The 25,017-nt window shown below is 41.7% G+C and overlaps 1 protein-coding gene and 1 long non-coding RNA gene across 3 annotated transcripts in view; both read left to right on the top strand.

The window, feature by feature from the left end:
- SPPL3 (signal peptide peptidase like 3) overlaps positions 1 to 25,017 on the top strand; it is a 59,113-nt gene continuing 34,096 nt past the window's right edge. Inside the window, exon 1 of one of the 2 annotated variants that reach the window (XM_061370626.1) lies at positions 1 to 352. In XM_061370626.1, the coding sequence (XP_061226610.1) occupies positions 330 to 352 (23 nt within the window). In that variant the 5' untranslated portion in view covers positions 1 to 329. Of the gene's footprint in view, positions 353 to 693; positions 928 to 25,017 lie in introns of those variants that run through there. The other variant, XM_061370627.1, reaches the window with a different exon arrangement.
- On the top strand, positions 10,348 to 15,393 carry LOC133221613 (uncharacterized). The gene is made up of 2 exons (XR_009728036.1): positions 10,348 to 12,171; positions 12,552 to 15,393. It is a non-coding gene; the product is annotated as an uncharacterized LOC133221613 (long non-coding RNA).

Genomic DNA, 25,017 nt, shown 5'->3' with positions numbered 1-25,017 from the left:
GCCCCGCCCCTCGCCGCCGCCGCCGCCTCGCCGGCCATGAGGCCCCGCCGGCGCCCCAGCGCGGCCCTGCGTCCCGGCTGCTGAGCCTCCGCTCTCCCCTGCCACCACCATCGCCCTCTCCGCCATCCCCTCCCCGCCCGGGCGGGGACCCCCCCTTCGCTCCCCTCCCTCCTCACAGCCGCCGCCATGTTGGGCCGGGAGCCGCAGCGGGGCCGCCACTGAGCCCCGGAGCCTGCGAGGCGGAGGAGGAGGCGGAGGAGGAGGCGGAGGAGGAGCCCGGGGCCCGGCCGCCCCGCAAAGCCCAACCGGCCGGCCGCCCAGCCGCAGCCATGGCGGAGCAGACCTACTCTTGGTGAGCTGCGGGGCTGAGGCCGGGCGCGGGCGCTGCGGGCCGTGGCGGTGGGGGGGGGCGGCCCTGGCGAGGGCCGGGCCATGCCGGCCGCAGGGGGTGCTTCGAGCCGGCCTCCTTCCGGCCGGGCCGGGCCGGGCCGAACGGGGCCCCCCCGCGGGAAGGGGGTCCCGAGCACCGGGCCGGACCTCTCGCCATGGGCTGCCCGCTGCGGTGGGGGCTGGGGCATAAAGGGAGCTGGTGGCGGAGGGGCTGTGGCTTGAGATCGGAGTGCGGCTGAGTAGGAGGGATTAGGAGAAAGGGAGGAGGGACGCGGCGCGGGCGAGGGGATGGGGTGGTTGGGCTGCGAGGATCCCCCCCGCTGAGAGCCGGGAGCGGGAGAGGATGGCTGTGAGCATTAGTGTGGCTGTCATCCTGCTCTGTCCCGGAGGTCTCCTTAGGTGAGCTGCATCCCTGCCTGGCCGGAGCTGGTGCACAGCCATCCGCTGGGCCGGGAGCACGGGCAGTGCTGCTGACACTGCGAGGCCGCAGGTGATCGCTCTGCCGAAAGGGAGATTTATGTCAGTGTAGGCTAGCTGGTAAGTCAGTGGTGTGTGTGTGTGTTTTCACCCAGTGACAATGGGCTTGTTCTGTGTACAGGAAATAGAATGAGGAGGAAGAGACCAGTTCCTGTGGGAAGACATGAAGTGTAGCAAATGAGAGGGCATTTTTTTCTGTGTCCTGACACTGTCTCAGGCCTAGCTGGCAGTGGATCAAAGGGACAGGGTTTGGTTTCATCATGTAATGCCGGGGTTTTGTATTGGCACAGATCACAACCAAAATGTCTCAAATAATTTGCCTGTGCATCAGCTCTATGGACCTGACCACTGCAGCAGCTCAGCTCTGACACTCGCATTGCATTTTGAATGCGTTCCAGTGATATCATCCAGAGTTGTTTCTTAGATTTATTTCTTTTTGAGGGGGGGGGGACAGATGTTGCAATACCCTTATTAACAAAGGAATTAAATCTCAGCTTTTGACCTTGGGGTGTGCTGGATGTGGAGATGGGTCGGAATGTGCAAGGAATATTCCTATTCTGAATGGGTCTGGAAATCTTTCCCATCGTTTTTTCAAAACTTGGAACCCAGTGGAGATTTCTGTTCTGCCTCATGTTGAGACTTTGGCAGTCCCTTCTCCCATCTTCTGTCACTTCTCTGTCAAGAACCAATATACTTGTTGCTCTTCTGCTTTTTAGATGTTCTTGTTTTGTTTCACAAGCTCAGTTCAGGCAGCGGTCTGCTGTGCTTTGAAACAAGAGCAAAAAGGCAGCTTCTTTGGCTTAAAGGACTAACTACATATTGTTACAGTAAATGGATGTTGCTACAGATTTGGGCAGTTTAATGTAGTTCACTGAGATGTGTCTAGTGAGCTATTGTCTTGGTGTGTTTTAACTGCAGGATGGAATTACACATTTGTAAATCACCCTGGGGGTTGTCAGCTTTCTTTAAAAATGAAACAAAATGTCAGTTGTACATTATTTTGATCTTTGCTTTTTTGAATGAGTGTCTTTGCCATAGTAACATTCCATGGGAAGGTTTTTAACAGAGGCTGGGAGGATTAACTCTCCTTTAGATTTCCTGTTTTAGGGGAATGAAGTTGGGATTAAGTTATTCTTCACTGCTTGCTAGTGGATCACAAGAATGGTAGCTCTTGCTTACAGTATTGAGGTTGCAATAGGAGGAGGATATGAAGCTTACATCTCAAAACACTAATTTGGTGTCATATTCACTAATGTGTCTTTGTGTTTTTGACGTTCCTGTTACTTTGCATTTTGACCTGTGATCCACGTTGTCTGGGAGCTATGGAAAGAGCAAAAATCCAATTTCCGACCAAGGGGTCCTGTTGTATAACTTGTGCCCTCTTCTCTTTGGGTGCATGTTTTAATTCTAGCAATGATCTCGCATTTGTTTATTTTTGATGAGGGCAATGCAGCTCAGCATAGAGCTGGCTACTGCTTTAGTGCTTCTGGGGAAAATGTGCATTTTTGCCCGCCGAGGAAACCAGCAATTCTGTACAGAAGGGTTGTTCACAATTGTGTCCAGGAATTCGTGCAGGGAAGTTGGCAGGTGGCATCCTGTCCATTTGCTGGACCCGCTCCTGTTTCTGTGTTGCAGAGGCTGCTCTCTCAGAACGAGTGCTGTCTGTGTTCCTGGCTCTAGTGTCTCGCTGCTGTGCAGAACCTTATTCCACATCTGAAAATGCTTCATTTGACATGAAGAAAAAATCCTTTCATGTACCACCTGCCTTTGTAGAGAAATGAATTGGCTTCTGGCCGCAGTAGTGCTTCTAAGAGTGCAAGGCTTGATCACGCCTCTTTTTGTGCATAGCTATCAACAGACATCATAGAATCGCTGAGGCTTCCTAAGATACGGTAAAGGTTTATTTTAGGTTTGATTTTGTAATAAATTGTCTGGGATGCATCAGAAGTACCTGGCACACCAGGCTGGCTGGACATCAGCACTCACAAACACCTATGAACAGCAGGGCTTTTTTTCAGTGACTGATGTCTCTGTTAATGATGATGTTTTGCAGAGATGAGAATTGATTCTCATTTTGCTGTATTTACTGCTTTGTAAAAATAAATCTGAGATATTAAGGTGGTTTTATGTTTTTCTTCTAATTACCAAATGAAATTAACTGCAATTACTTTCTTTTAGTAAGATATTAGAAGGAAGTTCTTACGCTTTTCCTTCATCCCCTTCGTCATGTTAAATATGTAAGTTGTCTTTTGTCACTATTCTTGAGAGTTATTTTTTGCAACAACCACTTTTTTTGTTCTTTGTTCTTCAGTGATGCCCACACCTATAACCATCTGTCCTTTGATTTAGCTCTTCTGATGTCTTAACTAGTCTGGCTGACCCAGTATTTCAGATATAGGTGTGTTCTCTGTGAAAGGGGGGTCTACAGAGAATTTTCCTGGTGTAACTGAATACTGTAATTCTGGAAAACCTAATTTTAATGTGAAATTTGGGATTGGTGCCTGGTGGAAACGCTTTTTCAAAGGATATGCACTGTCTTAAAAAAGAGGGTGTTTGAATGTGATGCTTGTCAGTGGTGAGGAGAGAAACTTTCTATGTCAAGTACTTACAATAATAGAAGGAAGTTGAGAGCTATGTATGATGCTGTGTTAGTGAAATCTGCAAGCCACCCAGGAGCACAACTGGTGTATCACAAGGTTACTTGTCATTTTCTAGATTAAATGAGAACTGAAAAGAATTTCCTGCAAGTAGAATGGATTGAGAAGGGAAAGGGGTTGTGGAATACCCGTTTTCCCTTTGCTTCCTGTCTGTATTCCAGCAAGGAAATGGGACTGAGTAATGACAAAAGTTCCTGCTACAATAGAGGAGGGAACAAATATGGGAAGAGCTGTTTGCCCATCACTAGTGTATACATGTGTGAGTAAGAGGTTAGTAAATGCCAAGGATTTTATCTTCAGGCACCAAGCTGTTGGAAGCATTAGAATAGATGAGTATGGAAGCAGCAGGACCTTGATCATTACTTTGTGAAATACGTGATCTTTCCTTAATTCCTAGCACCTTGTGGTGAGGGTTTTGTGTAGCATGTCTTGTTTATCTTCAGTTAGTAGGTGTTTAGTGTTTTTCAAGGCCTGATGTAACACCCCCTCCCTTTTGATTGTTGCCCAGTCTAGTAATAGAGATTTCTTTGTTCTTTTTTTTTTTGCCTTTTGAATGCACAAAAGATTTTCACAGCTTCCTTCAAATGTGAAGAGAGAAGGAGATTTCTACCCCAAAATCCAATGTATTTTTATTTTTTCCTTTCTCAGGGTGTTGTATAAGAGTAATATGGGTTGCAGTGCATGCATGTCCTGTCAGGGTGATGATTAGGAGACAGACTGGGAGGGTAAGCTGAGAACAAAAAAAGAAGCTGCTGTACTGAGTCACTAATCTTATAAACAACTAAACTCTCTTAAATGTTTTAATCAGTGCCATGATTCTTGTATTAGCCATCAAATGTTTGATGAGTGAAATGGTGATATATTTAGAAACTTCTGTATGTGATGCAAAGGGCATGGAAATTAAGTCTAGGGATGTGTCGGAGTAATCAATAAAGCTACTGAGTTTTGGAGTAAGTGTAACAGTGCCATCTTTGCTCCTGGGAGAATGCAAATCAGTTGGTGTTAGAAGTCTTTCTAGATTCATAGGTCTGAGAATTTGCTTTCATGGCATTTAAGCATTTAACATGCTGCAGCCATGAATTAAAATACAGTCTCTTCCAGAAGACTGAGGTAGTGCTTTCAAGTCTTAGTTGGCTGGATTTAGATGTGTATGTGGGAGGGCAGGGAGTAAGAGGAGCTACAGCTTGTTGACAGAACTTGTCAAGTACTAGTAAAATCATTTTTTTGCATTCAGGATTTCTTACTTGCTTTGCTCAGTTTAGGTTGAGAGACCTTCACTGACTGATTAAGGTGTTTTGAGGATGGGAGGTAGTTTCCAACAGAAACAAACAGAATCGGTCACCTGAATTTTTCAAGTATTGCTCTTTTAAGGCCACAGATTGAAAAGCATATAGATGAAATTCTGTCATGCTGCTGCCTAAAGTCTGTTGTGAAGGCTTGGCATACAAATGTGGAGTCTGGCCTTTTAATCTTAACATTTTTCAGGAACTGAAATTACTGACCACGTTCCACTTTAATGCTCATTAGAAGCCTCCTGAGGACAAGGATGTCATTGTATGAATGTGTGTGAAGGTCTGAGATCAGAAAAGTGACTTAAACCTCAGTAAATCTGTGAATATCAGGTTTACAGTTAATATGTTTGTCTTTCAGTACCAGTCTCCCTTCACTTGTTATCCTCCCTCAAGGTTTTGCTGTTTCAGACTGCATGTCATGTAGGCAGGGACTCTGCCTACAGCACTGTACTGAAAGACAAATAAGGCAAAGAACAGGGGATTAGTTGAAGTTTACAGTTACTTGAATGTATATATCTATCATGACTCTGATTAGCAAAGGGAAAAAGTTCCTGCTCCAATGCAAAGGCTCTATTTACTAATATATTAATAATTCTGCAAGAAAAAAATCAAGTGAAGAACACAAATCTGTTTTCTAGGTGCTGGTGTGCAGCATCTATTTTAATTAAGATGTCTGTCAGTTCTGCCATTAGCTTTTTTCAGGATATTGTGGCAGCAGAGGTTAATAGTTCCTTGCTTTTTACTCTGTAGTTCGAGAGCTTGGCCAGGATATAGGAGATCAGTTCCATTCCCCAGGGTTTCTGCCCTTGCATCTCTCACCTTCCAGGGGAGTGCTCTCATCACCAAACTATGTGTTATTCACAGATTGAGCTTTGTTCATTTAAATCTGTTTCTCTGCTGGGTCAGGAAGCAGGCATGCCTTTCTGCCCTAATGATCCCAATACTAACTTGGGATTCGTGGGGACCTGGCTTCTACTTCATGCTTTTATAAAAATAGAGTTTGGAAGACTGAAGGATCTGTAGGGGTATTCAGGCTGCTTTTCTAGAGCTAAAACATTAAATTCCTGCAAAAAAAAAGATGGTCCTAATATGATTTCTTGTGTCATAGGCAAGTGAGCTGTTAGGTGTGGATCTACGACTACCTTTTCTTGTGGTTTGCGTCAGGTTTAGTGAACCTGAGAGCATCTCTTTCTTCTGCTGAAGGGTGTGATCCAATAAAGTAATTGTATATTTTGTGTACTTTGGGAGTTTGGTGTGAGTTTAGCAACCTGCAGCTGTTGGAATTTGAGGAATTGGGGGGGGGGGGACGACACCAGACAGGTCAGATTAATTGAGGATATTAAGTTCTTCTGAGATTAGCTCTGTTTGGGTGAATACCACACTTTTTAAATCCTAGATTCAGCTGCTGAAATCTCAAGTCAGTAATTGTCACTGAAACACAATGGCAAAAAGAGGGTGCTTCCCACAAGAAATGCTCTGAAATACATGTCATGCTTTTTAAAATGCAGTGATTTCAATTTCCCAAAATTTGAAAGAAGGAAAGAATATATTCTGGTCTTTTTAGTATCTTGGCTATTTTATTTCCTTATCTTGGTAATGTGATGTATCAACATCTTTGGCCTAAGTGCCACCATCTTTATTATAGCTCTTTGTCGGTTTATGGTGACTGTAAGCATTGTAATATACTCTAAAAGTAAACAGTTGCCACAAGCCATTTAGTCAAACAGTCTGATTTAATTCTGATGACATCTGAGTAAAGTTTCCAGGAAGAACCAAGGCAGAAATTGGTAGAAAAAAATAAGTGCACACATTGCCTTTTTGGTGCCACGTTGCTTTAGTGTAACTGGTTAAGATTAAAATTAGCTATGATTTACATGGGTTGAGTGGAGTGAAACACAAGCCAGTGTGCTAGCTGAACTGGATCCAGGCAAGTCAGTTTGACTTGGAAAAGGGATGCTTTAATAAGATTAATGGAGCATATGTGTCATTGCAACACTTGCTGATCCCCTTTCTCCCTCTTTAATTCTTCCAAGGATGCCAACGTTGATGTCTTTTCTCCTACGTCTTTAACAAGTGATGTCTCTGCTTGAAACAGTCTGATCTGCTGGACCAGGGTTCTCCTCTCTTGTGCCATCCCTAGAGAAGCTCAGCTCTCCTGATCATTATCTCTGCTCACCAGAACGACCATGATGACATTATCCTGGAACTGATTAATTGTGTAGCTGTTGTGCTGTCATCTTCATTATTAGATTCTGTTAAGTGTTTATTCTTAGGGCCAGGTTTAAGCCTCAGGTCCCAAGTTCCCTTGGGGAGCCTCCATAGCTGAATGTCATGTTAAGTGGCATGGTATAGATGGGGGATGTCAGAAAGTCAGAATGTTCTGCTGGCTTTTGGGAAAGATACTCTGTAACTGATAACAAATCATTTAAATCAGAACATTTTTAACATCGGATGACAGCAAGGATTCAAAGTAATACATTAAATGGGACTATCCTTATGCTTTGCTTGTATGGGGACAGGGTTTAAGGATGGAGTGACCTTTTGTCCGGGATGTCACAACAGAGGTTCTTTAAAATCATCACAGCCAGTATCCTGAAGCGAGGAGAATGCACCAAGAAAATGATTCTCTATTGCACAATCTTGTTCTTAAGATTCCTCCCTTATTATTGAAGTTGCCCATGTAGAAGCTGGAGAGATATGATTATATCTTACAGTTTACATATGGTAGCATTTTCCCTAACCAGTAGGATCTGAAAGGAAAATGATAGTGTTTGGCTTCCATTTATTTTCTTCTTCCATTTGAAAACAGTATTTTCTTCTGTCTGTCAGGTTTGGATGTTCTTCCCTGACTTCCTGTAGCTAGTTCTTAGGCTTTTGACCTTAGCAAGTGTTTTCCCATGCAGCACGGGTATGTAGCTGGAGACTGAATTGATTCTCTTCCATTTCTACACCTCAGTCACATTCCTATAGGTGTCTGCACAGAGGAGGTGGAGTGCGGAAGGCAGGAGAAGAGCTGGGGGTTCCACCCTCTGTTCACACAGTCTTTAACTTTAGGCCTGAGTTGGCAAGCTTACCTGCAGGAATAGGCTTGGATCTGGGTTATTCTTTAGTCCAGCTGCTAAAAGACAAAAACTGTGCTGTGCAGCATGAACCACTGGTGCTTAAAGCCAAGCACCCTCCAATGCTCTAGTTTTTGGAAGCCCAAATTTACTTCTTCCTTCCCATGGACTCTGATGTTGCTGGGCAGAGGTGTCTTTAAAAAGTCCTTTTGCTCATCTGATACCCAGGCAGAAGATAACTTCTAGTAAATTTGCAGTGGTACGCAATTAGTTTATCGGAAGTTTACAGAGATCAGTAGAAATGTTAAGACTCGATGGTGTTCCTCTGAATCACAGAAGCTTGGGAACTCTGCTTACACCATTTTCTCACGTCAGTAGTATGGCAAATAGCTTCATGCTAGAACTAGAACAGCAGAAGCACAGTATACAGCTGGATTCATGGTGCAGCTTAGCTTCAGGTGCTAAGAATCAAATGATCTTGGCACATAAATTTGGAGCACCTGTCCTGACAGCAGTGCTGCAGTTTTGCAGGGGGTTTCTCCATACAGTTAAGCCAGCACCAAGTGTATATCCTCAAGTTTTATTTAACTTTCAGTAGCTGCTTGGATTACCAAGTTCAGCTTAACTCCACTTGAGAGGGTGCCGCTTGGGCGAGAACTGGCGTTACAAGATGACTGATTTCCATGCAGTGCAACCAGGACAGAGGTAAGCGCTGCCACCGGGTTGTGGCTTGTTCTGCTGCAGTGTGTTCTGGTGTCTGTGCACTTAGCAGGCTGCCACCCCTTCTTCTGCTGCTCCTCTTTAAAACTTGATTTAAGTTTGAAGACTTTTGTAGTGGGTAGAAATTCACCGATGAATTCTGAGTAATCACTGTCATCGGGATCAGCCAGCTGTTGGGACAGATACGTGCCTGTGAGACCTAAGCTTAATGGTGTGTTGCTGTACAAAGGACTGTTTCTGCTAGCGTAAATCTACTATCTTTGAGGCTACAGTTGTGATTTATGCTCCCATCATCTGTCAGACCCAACTGGCAAGATAAAATAGGTATAGCGTGACTGACTTATTTAGTCAATGGGAAGTCCATTCTCCAAGTGACTGTTAGCTAAAGGTGAGGTTGGTGACACAGGAGGAGGCAAACAGAGCTGGATTATAGGGATTTCTGTAGCCTGTGTTGCAGATGTGTGAGGTGAGGTATGTCTGTGTCTTGCTTTCTAGGTCTGGCGCAAGGTCATTCTTGTCCCTGTTAGAAGTTCAGATTGGAGGTCTGTTTGCTGGGGGAAAGATTACGTACTCTGAACTCTTCTTGAGGTGGCTGATCCTATACCTTCACTTGAATAGCTGCTCTGAGAAGTTACCACAAAGGGCTAAAAGCTCTCCTGGGGAATGTTGTGATCTCTGCAGGGTTTTGAAGATGAAGAGTAGAACCTAATTAAGCTTTCTGTTGAAAATAGCTTAAAGAGGTTTTTTTTTTTTCCCTCTCAAAACGGAAACTTTAAATAGTGAAGAGCTGGATTTTTTTTTCCTGCTAACTTGACTACTTGTAAAGCAGATGCAGCTGTAAGCAGTTACAGATGGTACAGAACAGAAAGAACCTCTTTATCACCCTTAAGTGCCGTACAAGAACCCCAATGTTAGTTTTCCAGCCAGTTATCATTCTCTTTATGTTTTTGCAGATGGAACATGGAAAAGAGCTACCTTAAAGCTAAATCAAAAGATTAAAAAAGTCTGCGACAAAAAAGAAATACTTCTCTGCAGGGTGCTTTACTGGAAGAAGTTCCATAAGATCCCCAAAGTACCCTCTCTAAAGAATGGTCCTACTTCTTATTGTTCTCACAAGTGGGTGGAATTTGTTGAAAACAGTGTTCTGCCTGCTTCTGCCCCTGTCTGCCACTCAAGTGTATGACTGTACTGTGCTTTTCTTGTGTGGAGAGATTAAGCCCAGTTCAGTCTTTCACAGAACAACTTCTCTCATGTATGTGATGTGTTTCTCTATCAGGTGGCCACATTTATTACTGTCCAGACCTTTTCTGAGTTTGCCTCTCTGGTAACTGGAGATAGCAAAGCCAGGCTGCCTGTTTTCATGGGCTGTGTCAGTAGTTTCATGCCAGCTGAATCCCCTTTTCACTTTGTGCAGTTGTGAATAGTCACGTTCACTTCAGAGTCTCACCAGCCATCATCTGACAATATTAATTTGTCTTTACACAGACTTGGCATGATGAAAGCTGCTTAAATCTGGCTAGACAGACTGGTGACTCTAGGTTGGACTCACACAGGAATGTACTTTCAACCTTGTCACTGAAGATTCATAGTTTGGTGCTGATAGTATTAACTGGGGGGGTTTTGAATTTTTAAAGAAGATAATATTTAATTCTAGCCAGGCATGTTGTGATGAAGTACATATCATAATCCTCTACTGTGTGGGTAAGTCAGCTCATCAATAGTACTCAGAGATGCTCTTTCTGCATGACAAGGTCATATTGATCAATTTGACTTTGGTTTTGGCTCGTTGATTTTAAGGCCTGATTGTTAAACACTTTGATTAAACTATTAGTTGTTAGGTTTATTTTTGATCTGACTTCTGAACACATTGCTAAAAGAGTTTGGGTTTCCAAGCACATAATCAATAAAATACTGGCCTAAGTGAGAGAGGTATGAGGTGTGGTTTTGGTTTGGTTTTTTAAGTCAACAGTAGAGTCAATATAGATGAGATAACATCCTCTTTTCGGACTTTAGTGATAAAAACAAACAACCTTGTCCTGATTAGAGAGCTTATTACATTTTGCTAAACATATTAGTGAGAATCAAGGTATTCTGCATATTTGTAACTTCAGTAGAGGAATTGCTGTGGAAATAAAACCTCAACATAAGAAAAAAGATTTTTTTTACATTGGAAAGATGTGTTTTGTCCAGGAAGCGGTGCAGCACTTGGATCAATATCCTCCATACCTGAGAGGACTTCATAATGTCTTTGTACAGTAAGTCTTGGGTGACTGTTCTTCCGTCACTTTGGCCAGCCGCATTTTTGCATTTGGGGGGCTCTGCTAGGGTATCCTCCTGGGACCTCTTTTAGGATTTAATGTCATTAATTCTTGTCAGTAGCAGCTGTATTAAGCTTTTGTGTGGCGCTCATTGCCAAAGCACCCCTATCTCACAGGTAAACCTGTTACATGGTTGTATTACAAGTATTCTTGCACTTGGTCTCTGAACCACTGCAGAGCTTCAATTCTTACATTTCCTTTATGGGGAGGCAGTGACTTGCCAAAGAGGCGGGATTTGCAGCATGTTCTGCTTTGCATGATCAGTTCTATCACTTACTGAAACAAACCTTATGAATGTGAATAAACATCTTTTTTATTAGGCCTTGACTCCAAGGAGTATTATACTCCAGAGAGAACAACGTAAGTGGAAGAATGTGTGTACTGCTGGAGCTAGATGTGTTGACAGTGTCAAAGTCCAGAACTGGGCACAGACTTTACAGTGGCCGGGGGCAGTCTGCTCAGCTGGAGTTGAAGTTTAATTAGAACCTCTGGATGCCTGTGCAAAATGAGGAGCAGGGCTAGAGTGAGAGCCCAGTGATAAAGGATGGAGCTGGCCACAAGGCAGAGATGTTAAATGGGAATATGCACAGCATGTTTTGGGGTAATACTTTGAGAACAAGTCAGACCACTCAAGATGGACTCTCCAGGGTAATGTATGTGTCTTGAGTGAAACTGTACACATAGAAGAGGATTGACTTAATCTGGTTTTGGCTTCTGGATGAGATAAAATACAGTATTGAGTAGTGGTATTCCTTTGTGTGCTTGTTAGGAAACCTGCTGCATGTTTTCTCTGTGTTCTCTGCATGGCTTTAGATAGAGATACTTCCTTTTGTCTGAACTCTTTTAGTTTAGTCTGTTAAGCTCTGCATCCCATAAGAAGTCAGGTTATGGATATGTTAATATTTATTGTCTTAAATACTTCAGTAGTCTCGTTGCTCAGTGTGTCGTTTCCTGTCTCAGCAAAGCTGCCAACATGATTACGTATTTGTCTTACAGTGCTTTACAATAAGATTTTTCAAGGTGAAGTTGTTTTTTAAGAGGTTGTGGAGTCTCCTTCCCTGGAGATACTCAAGAGCTGCCTGGTTGCAATCCTGAGTAATGTGCTCTGGGCGACCCTGCTTGAGCAGAGAGGTTGGACTAGATGACCTTCGATGGTCCCTTCCAGCCTTGACCGTTCTGTGATAGGCTCTCAGAGGCAATAATGCTTGTCCTGTTGATAGTGCTGGGTTATTCGTGCTTCTCAGCTCAGGGCTGCCTGGTGAGCTTTTAGGGTGGCAAACTGAGCCGTCACTCAGCTCACAGTCACCACACCTTGGCGGGCCTCTGACCTGTGCAAAGTCTGCCCTTGCCTGTCTCAGTGCAGGAGTGTTGCTGTAGGGCTCTGCCCTTTGTGCTGGGATTTCTCATGCTGAATATTGCAGGCTGACAGATGCCCAGGGATTGCCCTGCATATCCCGAGACTCCTGCCCTGTAATTACTGTGTTTTCTTTTGTCATTGCCCTTTCTAAACTGCTCAAAGGCACCATGACAGCCATAATATTCCACATACGATTGAATGGTGGTAAATATGGCAATATGGCTGGGGTGATGTGTGTTGATTCAGTTGCACATTAAATGAACTTAGCCGTGGATCTTCAGTGCATATGTGATACTTGGGTAATAGGGCTGTAAGAAGAGCAAGAGGAGGAAGATGAAGTTAAGCTATTAGTTGCATAGGGTACTTATCTTGAACAACCTTACTCAGAAAAATGCCATTTCTGGACTCAGATGACTGGCAGTGTATGGGATGAGGCTGATTTGCATTACTAGAAGATAGGCTGTGTTTTCCTCTGTTGAAGACTCAATTGTCTGTATCCTTGTTCAAATAACTTATTGCTTTGGTTTTGGAAAACACTAATACAGCTTCCTTTCATTATGGCCAAGCGTGCAAGTTTGTTATCCCTTGTTACTAATAGTGGCCTTCACTTTGCTGTTTATAGTTCAACTGTTGGAGATTTTTGTGATGGAATTTTGTTGTGCTACTAGAAATACTCTGTTGGGTATCCTGTATCTTAATCCTGCATAGGAAATGGATACCTTTGGATGAACAGGATTCCAGAACTCCATGGCAATTTATTAATAGGATCTATATGACTAACTTGGAAAGGCTGCAGTGCCATAGTCTTTCAAAATTCAGACCTGTGTTGAAGTGAGATTACAGAGCCTCCAGACCCCTCCAGGCTCTGAATAATGCCCCCAGTCATCTGAAGAGATGCAATTTATGCTCCATTTCTGTGGCTTATGACTTCTTTTGGTGGCACTTTGTGTAAGAGAGAGGAACAAAGGAAATAATTTAGAAGTAGTTGTAGGAATTGCATGGATTCTCTTGGAAAGTAAGGTACCTTATCAGGGGAGTGATGTTCCTTCTTTGTTCCATGCAGGCTATTCAGCACTGAAATCAAGCCAGTATGTAGATTGTTATTAAGGTTGTGGGCACCTGAGGACAGCAACTCTGTAGAGTTTCATGGCCAAGTCAGCAGTTACCTGCTTTGCTTATTAGCAAGCCATTGTGCTCTGTACCAAGTATAATCACACTAGGACATATTCCATCTCTATAGTTGAAATGCGAGTTAGGAGCTGGTATGTGTTCCTGCATCTAGGTCTTCTGTTCCATTTCAGGTCTAGCCATTAGTCCAGCGTTTTGTCTTAACAGCAGCTTTGCATTGTGTGCTCAAGAAAAATATTTCTGTTATATCACTTCTTGTTTCTGTAAAGTTCTTGTCTCAGACAATACAAGCAGTGTTACAGATCCATTAGTATTAGCAAAACAAACTCTCCAGTATTAACTGGTAAAGGACTCTCCTTAAAAAGAAATCCCATGTATCTCTTCACTAAACTTGTCTGTATGGACAGTTAGCTTTGGGCAATTCTGTGACACTTTTTCTGGATTACTTGTTCATTCTGGCACTTGAGATTGTTTGGGTTATTTGCCTAATTATCTAGAGAAATGTTTCTCCTTTTCTAGAGCATTCCCTGTTTTAAGATGCCAGAAACTTGAGCTGTCTTTTGTAGAGTCACTCAGCTGTTCCAAACTGTTCTGGAGAAAGAACAATTGACTCTGGAAGCACTAAAGTCTGATCAAAGTAAACAACCTGTATATATGCAAACTGTAGGAAGAGCTTCTGTACTGTGGAGCATTCACTTGGACTGTGTTGGTTGGCTTGTTTTAGGAATTCATTAGTGTTTCACTTCCTGAAAGAACATAATTTCTATTGAATGGCTTATGCTATGGCATCGCAAGTCTGTAATCGAATGCTTCAGACACTACTGTTCTGCTACAGCTTTCCCTGGGACAATTGTCTGAACATGGAAGTTAAGTGACTGTCATAGATATGCTAGGAGATTCCCAGGCTCAGTTGCTTACGTGTCTCATAGCTCACCATGGGGAGCATCACAGTGTTCATACAGCTGTATTGGGCTTTTAAAGGAATTTTTCACTTGTGCAATAGTCTGGGCTCAGATGTGGGAGAGATGCTTGTATGTTTGTCTTTTGCTAGTCCTGTCTCAGATGGTGTATCTCTAGCCAGTGTTCTGTTTGAACTTCCAGGGAAATCATCGTTCTGTGCTTTGATTATTTCCCTATTACAATTGCAAATAATTCATGCTGCTAATTAAAATGCTGTTAGAATTGCCCAGGGAGAGGGGCAGGGAAAGAATACAGCCTGCTTATGCTTGCAATTTATCTACCCTGTAAGTTTACAGAACAGTTATTGCTAAGGTAGCTTGCGGTCTATGAATGAAGATATATAACCTTCTGATTCATGGTGTTTGTCTACTGAAGGTAGAACAAAACAGCCACGTTTTGGAGCCCTGTTTTGTCTGGTTCATGTGGAGTGGTCTGGTTAGGAGAAACATTGTGCCCAAACCAGATTCATGTTCCCTAGAGAGAAACAGATTCAGAGAGACCTCTCTGTTTAGTACTGAGGGCCTGAAACTGGGAAGGCCATGAGTTCCCCAAATAACTAATAACTGGCAGTGGAGTTGCTTATGCGGATCTCAGAAACCAAAAAGATGCACGTTTTGTATTGTGAAATGAAAAGGAAATCATTGCGGAGTTGGGGAAGTAGGTAATAAATCCAGAAGACTTTTAGTGTTGGTTGGAGTTCAGAGAGAAATCAGAAGACCTAAGTAAGGTGTGTGTTAAACACTTGGGAAATAACAACACTGAAGAAAACTGATGTTAGTGTCTTAGTTGTCCATGTGTAACAGTGAGATTCCAAAACTAGTGATAACTTTGTGGTGTGTTGTGACTGTGTATTGCAAACCAGATAATGCTACTTCTGCCTCTTCCCTTTCCCTCCTGTTTTAAGTAATATGAATTCAATTCTGTCTTGTCTGCATTGTGGTGGATAATTTTTATTCTCTTTCCTGTCTTCAGAAAAAGTCATTAGTAATTCTTGTTTAATACAGAAAGATTAAAATCATCAACATTGCTGATGACCCAGGAGCAAAGGATGTCTCTTTTGTGGCAGTTCATCTGGCACCATGTTTGTAACTGGATGGTGCTGCCAATGCGCACCAGCTGCAGGAGAAAATGAGATCCCTAATGTTAAAAGAGAAAGTGCTTTTCTAGTCTTCCTTCTGAATGAAAGATACTGTTTTCTTTTGTCAAGGACCTGTGTGATTAGATACTTACCTGCCTTTGTTCCCAGGAGAGAGGACTTTGCGGTTCATACTTTCTGGTTTGTGAAACAGGATTTCATACAGTCTCAGGAATCTGTGTCATTCTACTTCTGAAAGGAGCTGATGAGCAAATTGGCTTTCTAAAACATGAAAGAAGCCTAGAGCAAACTCTTTGTCATCACATTCCTGGTCAATCCGGAGTTGCTTCCACAGACTTGCTAATATTTAGCAATGGCTGTGGTTTCCTGCAAGGTTACTTAGGTGAACATAATAAGTGAGAGAGAATGAAGGTTGACTTCGTCATGATCTACATTGGGTGAAAACTATTCTGGATTGTGTATGTGGTTTGTATGTAGTTTTTCAAAATCAGACTGGTGTCAATCCATGTTTCTCACCTCCACAGTAAGTTATTTATCAGAGAAAGAAAATACCAACTATTAAACTAAATTATATATAGATCAGTTGAATTGTTATTCAGAACAGATTTGAATTGAGAAATGAGAGTATAATTGCAGACCCAAGGTAGAAGCATGCCTCTCTCCACTGACTGTGTAGGAAACATGGTCTTGTAAAGTGCTTCATGTGTCCTAGGTAGGGAGGAGTCTAATAACCTCTGTCTGTATTTGCTACATCACCACTGGACACATCTCCAATTTGTAGAGCATGACAGCTGGAAAAAGGGGAAGTGTTCCCATTCATCTGCTGAGGTGTCAGCAAGTACTGACAGCAGTTGCTGCCTGAAAACTTCATTCTGACTTGCACAAGTGCAGTGCCCATAGCATCTTCTGCAGTATCACGAATAAATGTGAGCCCTTGTCGTAAGATGTGTGCTGTGAGTGTGGCTTTGTACATGCTTAGTATTTTTAGAACTAGTTGGAGGTTGAAAAGGTGCTTTCCAGCAGTTGTGCTGTTACAGTAATTTCTGGGGAGATTAGAGAAAAATGTTAGGACAAACCAGAGTTAATAAATGAAGAAAAGTTCTCTTCAGTGTTTCATCCAGAAATCACATCTGTCACCTTTTTTGTCACTTTCTCACATTAAGATGTCACCCAACTTTGTTCATTAAACATAATTATTTGCCTTTTGCATTTCAGGTATCTTGATTTAGAACTCTCTTAAAATATAAGAAATGAATCAGGCAGGATGCATGTCTTAAACTCTGTGCTGTTTTGATTTTAAACTGCCTAATTCTGTGCTTTGCTTCCTGTGAAGTGTTAGAGCAGTTTATGCCTTGTCACCAGCCTCTGCTCGTTTCCAGAGTGGCAGACTGGGAAGCCTGAAGGGAAAGTCTGTGTTTCTTTCCAGATATAGTGACACGGGGCTTTAACTATGGCTTGTGCCTGCACTTGGGGAAGCCCCTCTAGCCAAGCTTCAGTCCATCCTCAGAACAGCCTTGTTACAGCCTTCATTTGCTGGGCTTGAAAGAAACCTGGTCTGGATTATCTGGGGTCTCTGATACAAGTCTCGGTCACTTGGATCTTCACTGTTGGGATCTGGGGAAGAAGAATACTTAATAGAGAGCAATTCCAGAGCTCCTTCCTGTTTCTCATCCAGACACTTGATATTTTCACACACAACCAGCTATGCAAAAGTGACAGTTAAATGGCTGTATAATGGATACAAGTATTTGTATGTAGACTGAACTCACACTTTCCAGAGCCCTGTGGGTTTTTTTCCTAGCATTGTTTCAGCTAGATGTTACTTACAAACAAATATGAGAATTACTTTTTGAATGTCCAGAAGCAGCAGCACGTTTCTCCTGCGTTCTGTGCATTTGTTTCTGTAAACTTTGGGAATTGATGCGTAGGAATGGAATGTCTGTAATTGACTTTGCTGCCTCTGATTGTAGTGTTTGATTTGCAGCTTCATGCATGGCTGGGGAAAGTTAATCACTTACACATTGATTAAGATAATTTTCTCTTTTTGTATTTCGAAACAGTTGCAGTTGCTCATACATAAAAACTTAAAATGTCCCCTGAACACCAAGCACTAATTAAATAGTGTTTTGGAAACAGCTTATAATTTGTGATAGCTACACATAATAAAGCTCCCTGTGCTTTACTTCTCATGCAAAAGTAGTTTTCAATTAAAATATTGAGGATGATTGGTATTTTGAAGTTATCGGGTTTACTGTGTTCATCACCGTACGTTCAAATCTGAATAATGTTGTGAAAGTGAACTAGCATCCTAATATGATGGCTGAAAATAACCTATAGTTTTTAGTTACAGGAATCAAAGCAGAGAGACAAACTGGATGTGAATTATGTCTAAATTTAGTAGGTGGCTTATGTGTACTACTTCAGCTAACAATCAACAAAAAATGCTGATCTGTTTGAGTCAGCTTGGTCATCTTGCTCCTACGGCTTCCTGAGTTTTAACTTCTGCTGGACTTGAGTTCATCTTCCAGTTCTGGTGTGACTGCTTCTGCCTGTAGGGTGCTCTGGGGTTAAAAGAGCGTTCCAAGGGTGAACTTGGTTATTTTTAGGCAGGTTAAACATGTGGATGTTCACTACAAAACGTTTCCCAGGAAAGCATTTTGTTCCTGAGCAAGAAATATCAGCAGAAATACAAATGCAGCACAACAGCATGTAAGCTCTGGTGTCCCAGGGGACTTCGGTATTTTCAGACTGGTCTGTTGCTTAAAGCAACTCTTGAGGGTTCCAGAAGGATATTGGGAGGATTTACCTCTTTTGTAGGTGGCTTTGACACATGGGAATCCAGAACAGAGATACTGAATTAGAAAGGAAGGAATGGTTATGGGGGACATAACTAATACATTTGTAATGTTTCTAAGATTCCAAGTGTTTGCATTCTGGCTGAAAAAAAGAGTGGGTTTTTGATTGAGATGTGTTGCTAAGTAGCAAATTGTTCTCTGTCAGTGTTGAAGAGTTTTCTGGATTCAGAAAATGCAGAAATGTTACATGTACAATATAGGATTTGGGGAAGAGAACTTAGGTTGTAATGGTTTTAAGGCATTTCATTATATATTGTATGTATATGGGAAAACACGTCAAGAAAGTTGTCAAAGCTAAATGAGAGAAATGTATTTAACTGAAGTAACTGTAGAGAGCTGAGCTCCTGTTTTATATGAGCTGACTTACACCCTTGATTATGCAGAATACTGCTTCAAAAACGTATCCTGGCTCCATAGCTCAAAACTTGCCTGGCTGGAACAGAAGTCTTGAGCAAAGGTGCTGAGCTATTTTGAAATCCAAATCTCAGCAGTACTGTTTGCTAACAAATTGCATTTCCAGCTGAGGGGTGGGTTTCCCCTTTACCAATTTCCAGGTGCGGCAGAGAGAACTCTGACATTCCCTCTTCATTTTCTTAAGGCATTTTGGGTTATCATTAACTCCACACTTTTCTCAAGCAGGAGAACTGAAGATTGTAGTTAGTTCCTGTACGGATTTCCTAATACTGTTGATATGATGGTAAATGTATTTGTGGTGGGAGGGAATAGTTTTTAACAAACTGTTTTGTTGGTGTTTTATGTACCTCTTGAGGATTTCAAAGCTTCTTGTGTTTATGTATTAAGAAGCTTATGTCTCTCCAGTTGTATATTAGCTTGCATATTAGTCTAATAAGGGGTTGCTTCTCTCCACAAATACTGTTTGGTTTTAATGATGTACATTGTGATAGCATGAGACTGTTGCAGAGTTGAAAAGACTATTTCATTTAGTTGAAATGCTTCAATCTGTTCACTCTCTTGTTATTTACTGTGATTATTGCATGAAAATGTGAATGACTATAGATGCCAAAGGAATCAGCACTTAGGTTTCCAGCATGTAAAATTTCTTGGAAAGCTGAATCCTCTACTATAGCAGCAGCAGCATGTCTTCAAAACCACATAGTGTTTGTTTTATAGTAGCTCCTAGATGCCAGGCATATATTAAGTCATTCTGCTTGTACATGGACATCCCTGTCAAGCCCAGCAGTTCCCTGTTTTTCCTGAAAGTATCAAGCCATTCATTCCCTGATCCTTAGAGAAATTATTTTAAGTTCATGTAAAAATTAGAGACTGTTGTTTCAGTGGGCTTCAGGATTCACACAAAAGTATCACTTCTACATGTTTCAAAGCAATTCTGTTAAAGATGGGAAAATCAGAAGTTAAGCTGACTTGTTAGGAGTTTTCCTTTCTATCCATGTGGTTGGAATTGTCATGATATTTAGTAACACCTGAAAAATCTGATGCGGCTGCTCGTGGCTGTGCTGGATTTGATTTTTGTCTGGGTTAGAGTTAGTGTTGAAGATTTAATCTGACTCTGCTGTAACATTTAATGAATGTCTAAGTAAGACCATGTTTTTAGAAGTGGCTTACTGCTCTGATGTGTTCCAGTTTGTCTGGCATACACCACTCATTAAATGAGCACAGCTTGAATTAATGGAATAAAATGAATGTTACACTAAGAGGGAGATGCGAACAGGAAGTTATCTTGGGTCCTTTTGCTATGAGTGTCAGTTTTGTATTTAGGATGACCACTGCAAGTTAATGGATTCCCTGTGAATGGGAGAGAATTAGTTTCGTTGAATGTGAACTTGATGCCTTTATGTGTAAGTTTGCTTCTCAAAAGGCAAACATTTTGTTCAGTAAAAATAATCATTTTGGTTTCATTTTAACCTAGTTACCCCTGCGCTTGCAGATGTTAGACACACAGCATTGACTGGCATGGGATTTGGTGTGTATGTTTCCATTCTGTGTTTGTAGAAGAAGAATAATACATAATAAAATAGTAATAGCTCTCTGATAAAACCAGTTATGGCTTTATATAATAAATATCTGTATTATTTCTATTTTTATATCTATATTATATCTATTTATAAAATAAATATAATAGATATAATGAAAATATATGTCATTTGATGCTGGTCAAATAGAAATTTCACTTGGTCCCGTACATGGAGCCTCATAAACTTCAATTTGTCCGAAAGGTTTACGTGCTGCAGTACTAAAGACTTGACTGCTGCTGTTATGAAAGTTACCTGTTAATAAGCGTGGCAAGGCTCAGAGGCTCAGCATACGAGGTGCCTCTAATAATCTGTCTGAACATTATCATTTCATTAAACCTCTACTGTTTAGAATGAGTGAGTACAAAAGAGCGGTAGGACACGTTCTCCTACTTTTTCTTGTTTCTCAGGACTGGAAGGAGCATACTGGGTAATACATTTGGAACAGGTCCGTTTGTGTTTTGTGTTGGTGGGTTTTGGTTTCCCCACCCCTAAAAGCACAGTACACGAAGGTGGAAGAAGTGCCATCTCTTGTGTTGTTACTAGTGTTCCTGTGACTATGGAGAGGCTGATCTGAAAATGAACTTGGATTTCAGGGGTGGGGGGTGGAAATTGTTCAACTGTATCAGTTTGCTCTTTGATGTTGTGAATTCCCCTTTTGCTAGTAACACAAGTTTTGGTTGTTTTAATCTCATAGTTCCCCCATTTGGTGTTCCCTTTTGCATGGGTGCCAGCTTCTCCCTTTACCATGTATTTTTCTAGACTAAATAAACTTGGTTCCTGTCTCTCCTAGGCATCTTAGAAACTCTTTTTGGCACTTATTCCAGTGACATGCTGAATAATTTTACTTGCAGTAAAGCTAAATTGACATTTAAGTACTAGTACCTGCCTTCTCCTTAATAGTAATCTCTCCTTCCTGTGCTGTGTTTATCGTATGCTCTTAGAAAATAGGATGGAAAAGAAATGAACAGGAGAGAACACCTCTGGAAGAATGTGTCTATGCAAAATAGTAGTATTAGTAAGCTCAGCAGCATGGGAAGATCATAGTGCTCATAATATAAAACCTTAATTGACTTTGGTAGTAAATCATATGCATTCTGAAATGTTAATTGCATTAGGGTCTGTTGATATGCATTTAATGCCATACTACAATTTAAGATGAAATTTTGCTTCCTAGCTTTATGCTAGCCTGAGTCACCAAGCCTTTGGCACAGATACCTTGGAAACATGCTGTGTTGATAGTCTGTATTTCTTTGCAGTGTGTTATTTTGGTGCTTTATACTCAAATTTTCTTCCTGTAATAGGTACACGTAGCTCTCTGATTCACTTACTGGTTTCTTTCTAAGTAAAATAGCCATTCTTTCCCTTTGATTAAGAGACTTTGAAGAGAGTGTCCTGCTCGTGGGTGTGACATTTTAACTCCAGTTAATAGGGAGTCAGTGACTTGCATCAAAACAGGAGCAAAATCCCTGGTTTAAGCTTAATTTCCCTCCTCCACTGCCTCAGTTGTAACTGAGCTGATCATGGGAGTTGTGCGTTCAAATACGGTTTTCAGCGCTCTCTAGGTGGGATCCATTCAGCAGTAAAAAGCTGCTGTTTGACATACTGGTAATGTAGAACCTAATGATGTTGGTGGGTTTTTCTCCTGTTTGTTGCTTTTCAGAAAGCAAAATCTGTTGCTGTTTGGTTATTTTAGAATTGTACTCCTGGTTGTGTGAACAGCAGCACATTATTCCTCTACAAACCAATTACTGGAACCATGAAATGTTGTCATTACAACAGCACAGAAAACCTAGGGTGAGATTTTACTTCAGGCTTTTCATTCTAACTACGTGTAGGGTTTGTTTGGTTTTTAGTGTTTTAAACTCCTTGTTTCTCACTTACATTGGAGAGTAGAAGGGGTGTTACTTCCAGTCAGAGTTTCAGCTTCAATGGAAAAATTAAACATCCCTTATTTTTTCTGGGTTTAACTGTTTATGCTTCCTTGACCCGCTTGAAGCTCATTTGTCCCCCACTTTTTTCTTGTGTTATCAGGAATAACAGTGATACTTTCTGCTTGACTCAGCGTGCCTTTTGACATATTTATATGTTTGGAGAACAGATTGATTCAGCTTAGGTGTCAGGCTTTTGTTGTGTGTGTTTGCCAAAGTAATCTGATGCTGTCGTGGAGCCTCTCAGTTTACTACAGACCCAAGAAGCTTTTTACTTGAGATGAACAAGTGTAGAACTGCTCTTACTCTCCCCCACTTCTCTACCTCTAGGAAACCTTACAGCCTGAGTGTCACAGTTCAGTATGACTAATTTTATGGCCTTGTTTTGGTGCTCTGGGGATATGTGGGAGAGATGGTTGGGTGAAAACATAATTGTGTGTGTGTGTATGTAAGACGCAGGACATACTATTGTCAGAATTGGTACATTAATTGTTTGTCAGGGGCTTGCAAAGTAGGTATTGACTCTTAATTGTGAGACAGAGATGAGGTATTTGCTCACTGCTGTCTTCCTGCTCCAGATGGAGCAGCAGTGAGGATTGGGACAAATATTTAATCCCAGATTATGAAACCTCACATGTTTTATCAGTTTGGGCAACTCTTAGTTGTGGCTTAAGGTCCTCTGAGATGCTGTTGACTGAAATTAATAACTTGTAGTAGCTGTGTAGCAATGTTGAGTCATGATATGAACTGCTTGTCAGCATTTTCATTGCATCAGCCTCTAACCCTGCTCAGAACAGGTCTTCCTGCTCCTGTAAGAGCAAAATGCCCATGCTGAGGCCACACTGAGTGTGTTCTGATCATACTGTGGTTGGCAGAGTGACAGTTAGGTTGTAGATATCTCCTGTAGAGCTTGGACAGGGCTTTGTTATTGAGCAGGGGATTCTTGTGCAGAAGAGGCTTGTACTTGTTCTTCAGGCAGTAAATGTAATTTATTGTGAACTGGAAGTAGGGAGCATCCGTGTGTTTTAGGTGATTACAGCCATTGTTAATGAGCTTTTTCTGTTATGTAGAAAAAGGCTTCCAGAGATCAAAACATAGATGGGAGCTGAAGGTGAAGACTTTGGTAACATTTTTGTCTTCTTCCTGTAACTGGAATGTCGTACAATGAAACCTGCACTAAGCGGTCTTACGTCTAAAGCAGAACTGTGCTATCAAGCAGTTGACAGCTCTGGGTTGCATCTGTGTCTGGGAGATCAGCTGATACCTTTATGACCCAAAAAGGTCTTAGCTGCCAAAATTGCAGAGAACTTCCCTGTGCCAGGAATAACCATTGATGGTTCCAAACTGTTCTTCCTGCAAGCATAATGTTGTTTGGGTCATGATGAGGCTGAGGAGCATAAAGCTGCAGACAGTTTGCACAGAGGTACTCTGCTGACTGAAATCACAGCAGCTACACCCTTGATTTGCCTGTTTTTTCCCTTTTTTTTAGTGTAAAAAGGGCTATTTTTGGAAAATTGATACAGTTGAAAGTGGTAGTTTAGCCAGAAGAGCTGTTTCAGCAAAGCTTTGAGGTAGGCTCATTATTGAGCTGACCTCTGCAGAGTTCACCGCTCTGTTGGAATCTGAAAATTTATATAAAGAAATATGCTTGTGTGCAGCAGATCTTTATTTGACCTCCTCTCTTCTCCTTCCCTCCAAGCCTTCCTCTGATTAGGTAGAAGGTGGAAACAGTTTTCCAGATGAGGAAAGTCTTCCTATGTGATCAGTTCGTTCTTGCAGCTAAGCTGCAACCTTCTTGCTTTGTCAGATGCCTCATACATATGTTTATGTATATTTTCATATTTATGTGTTTGCATCTTGTTCTGATACTTGCTGATTTAATTCTTCCACAAAAGCATTATATTCACATTTTTGTTCGGTAATTTGTGTGGGACGACAGCAAAACTTGAATCTATCCTTTGCAGCGCACTGAAGTCTTCTATGAATTGATAGCTATGAAGACAATCACAGATAGTTGCTTTACTTCAACAGATGAGTCTTAATTCTTTTTCTCATTCCCATGAAACATGTTTTTAGCATATTATACCTTGACCCCTGCAAATGCAGTAAGGGTACTTCTTGTACCTCACCAAATACCCTTATGTGTTTACTATGATGGGGTTTACTTGACAGTCTCAGGAATGGACTTCCAGGGCCTCAAGATGCTGTGCTGTGGCAAAGGTATCTGGAGAGCTGGGGTTTATAAAAGCGCTCAGGTGCAAGCTGGGGCTTGTGGGGTCAGGTAACTTGTTTAGATTTTTCAAGGATACTCCTGCATGCTGCAGCCATAGTTTGCTAATGAAAACAAATCTGGAAGGCTGAAGTAGCACAAAATATTATAAAATGTCATTATAGATGCAGCAGCTACAGTACCTGTGGTCTGTTTTGAAAACTAACTTCATTAAACCATTGCTAAGTTCTGTGTAGAAGGTTAGTTAGAAGGAAATGGCAAGGTTAGTTTGGTTTCATTTGCATAAGCTCCAGTAAAGCTTGGATTACAGCTGTGTGTATTACAGTGTGCTTAATCAGACCTAACTGTAAGCTGCTTCTGAAAGGGTTTTAGTCCCACCTTGTCCCTGGCCACATGTTGACTCCTTTTGTCTGTCACAGCTAGCAGTTGTGCAACTGCTGGCCTGAATGAAAACTCACTGCACAATGATGGTAATTTGCCAGGGCAGTGTGCTGCTTTGCTGGGGTAATTTTCCCACCTCTTTCTTCTCTTCATGCCCATGAATAAAGTGAGTTTT

The sequence above is a fragment of the Neopsephotus bourkii genome, unplaced genomic scaffold (assembly GCF_033783945.1).
Source record: "Neopsephotus bourkii isolate Nb327-2 ecotype Australia unplaced genomic scaffold, CSIRO-AGI_Nbou_v1 NB_1542, whole genome shotgun sequence".
Classification (NCBI taxonomy): Eukaryota; Metazoa; Chordata; class Aves; order Psittaciformes; family Psittacidae; genus Neopsephotus; species Neopsephotus bourkii.
The sequence above is the reverse complement of the archived record's forward strand: the minus strand, read 5'-3'. Positions and strand labels throughout refer to the sequence as shown.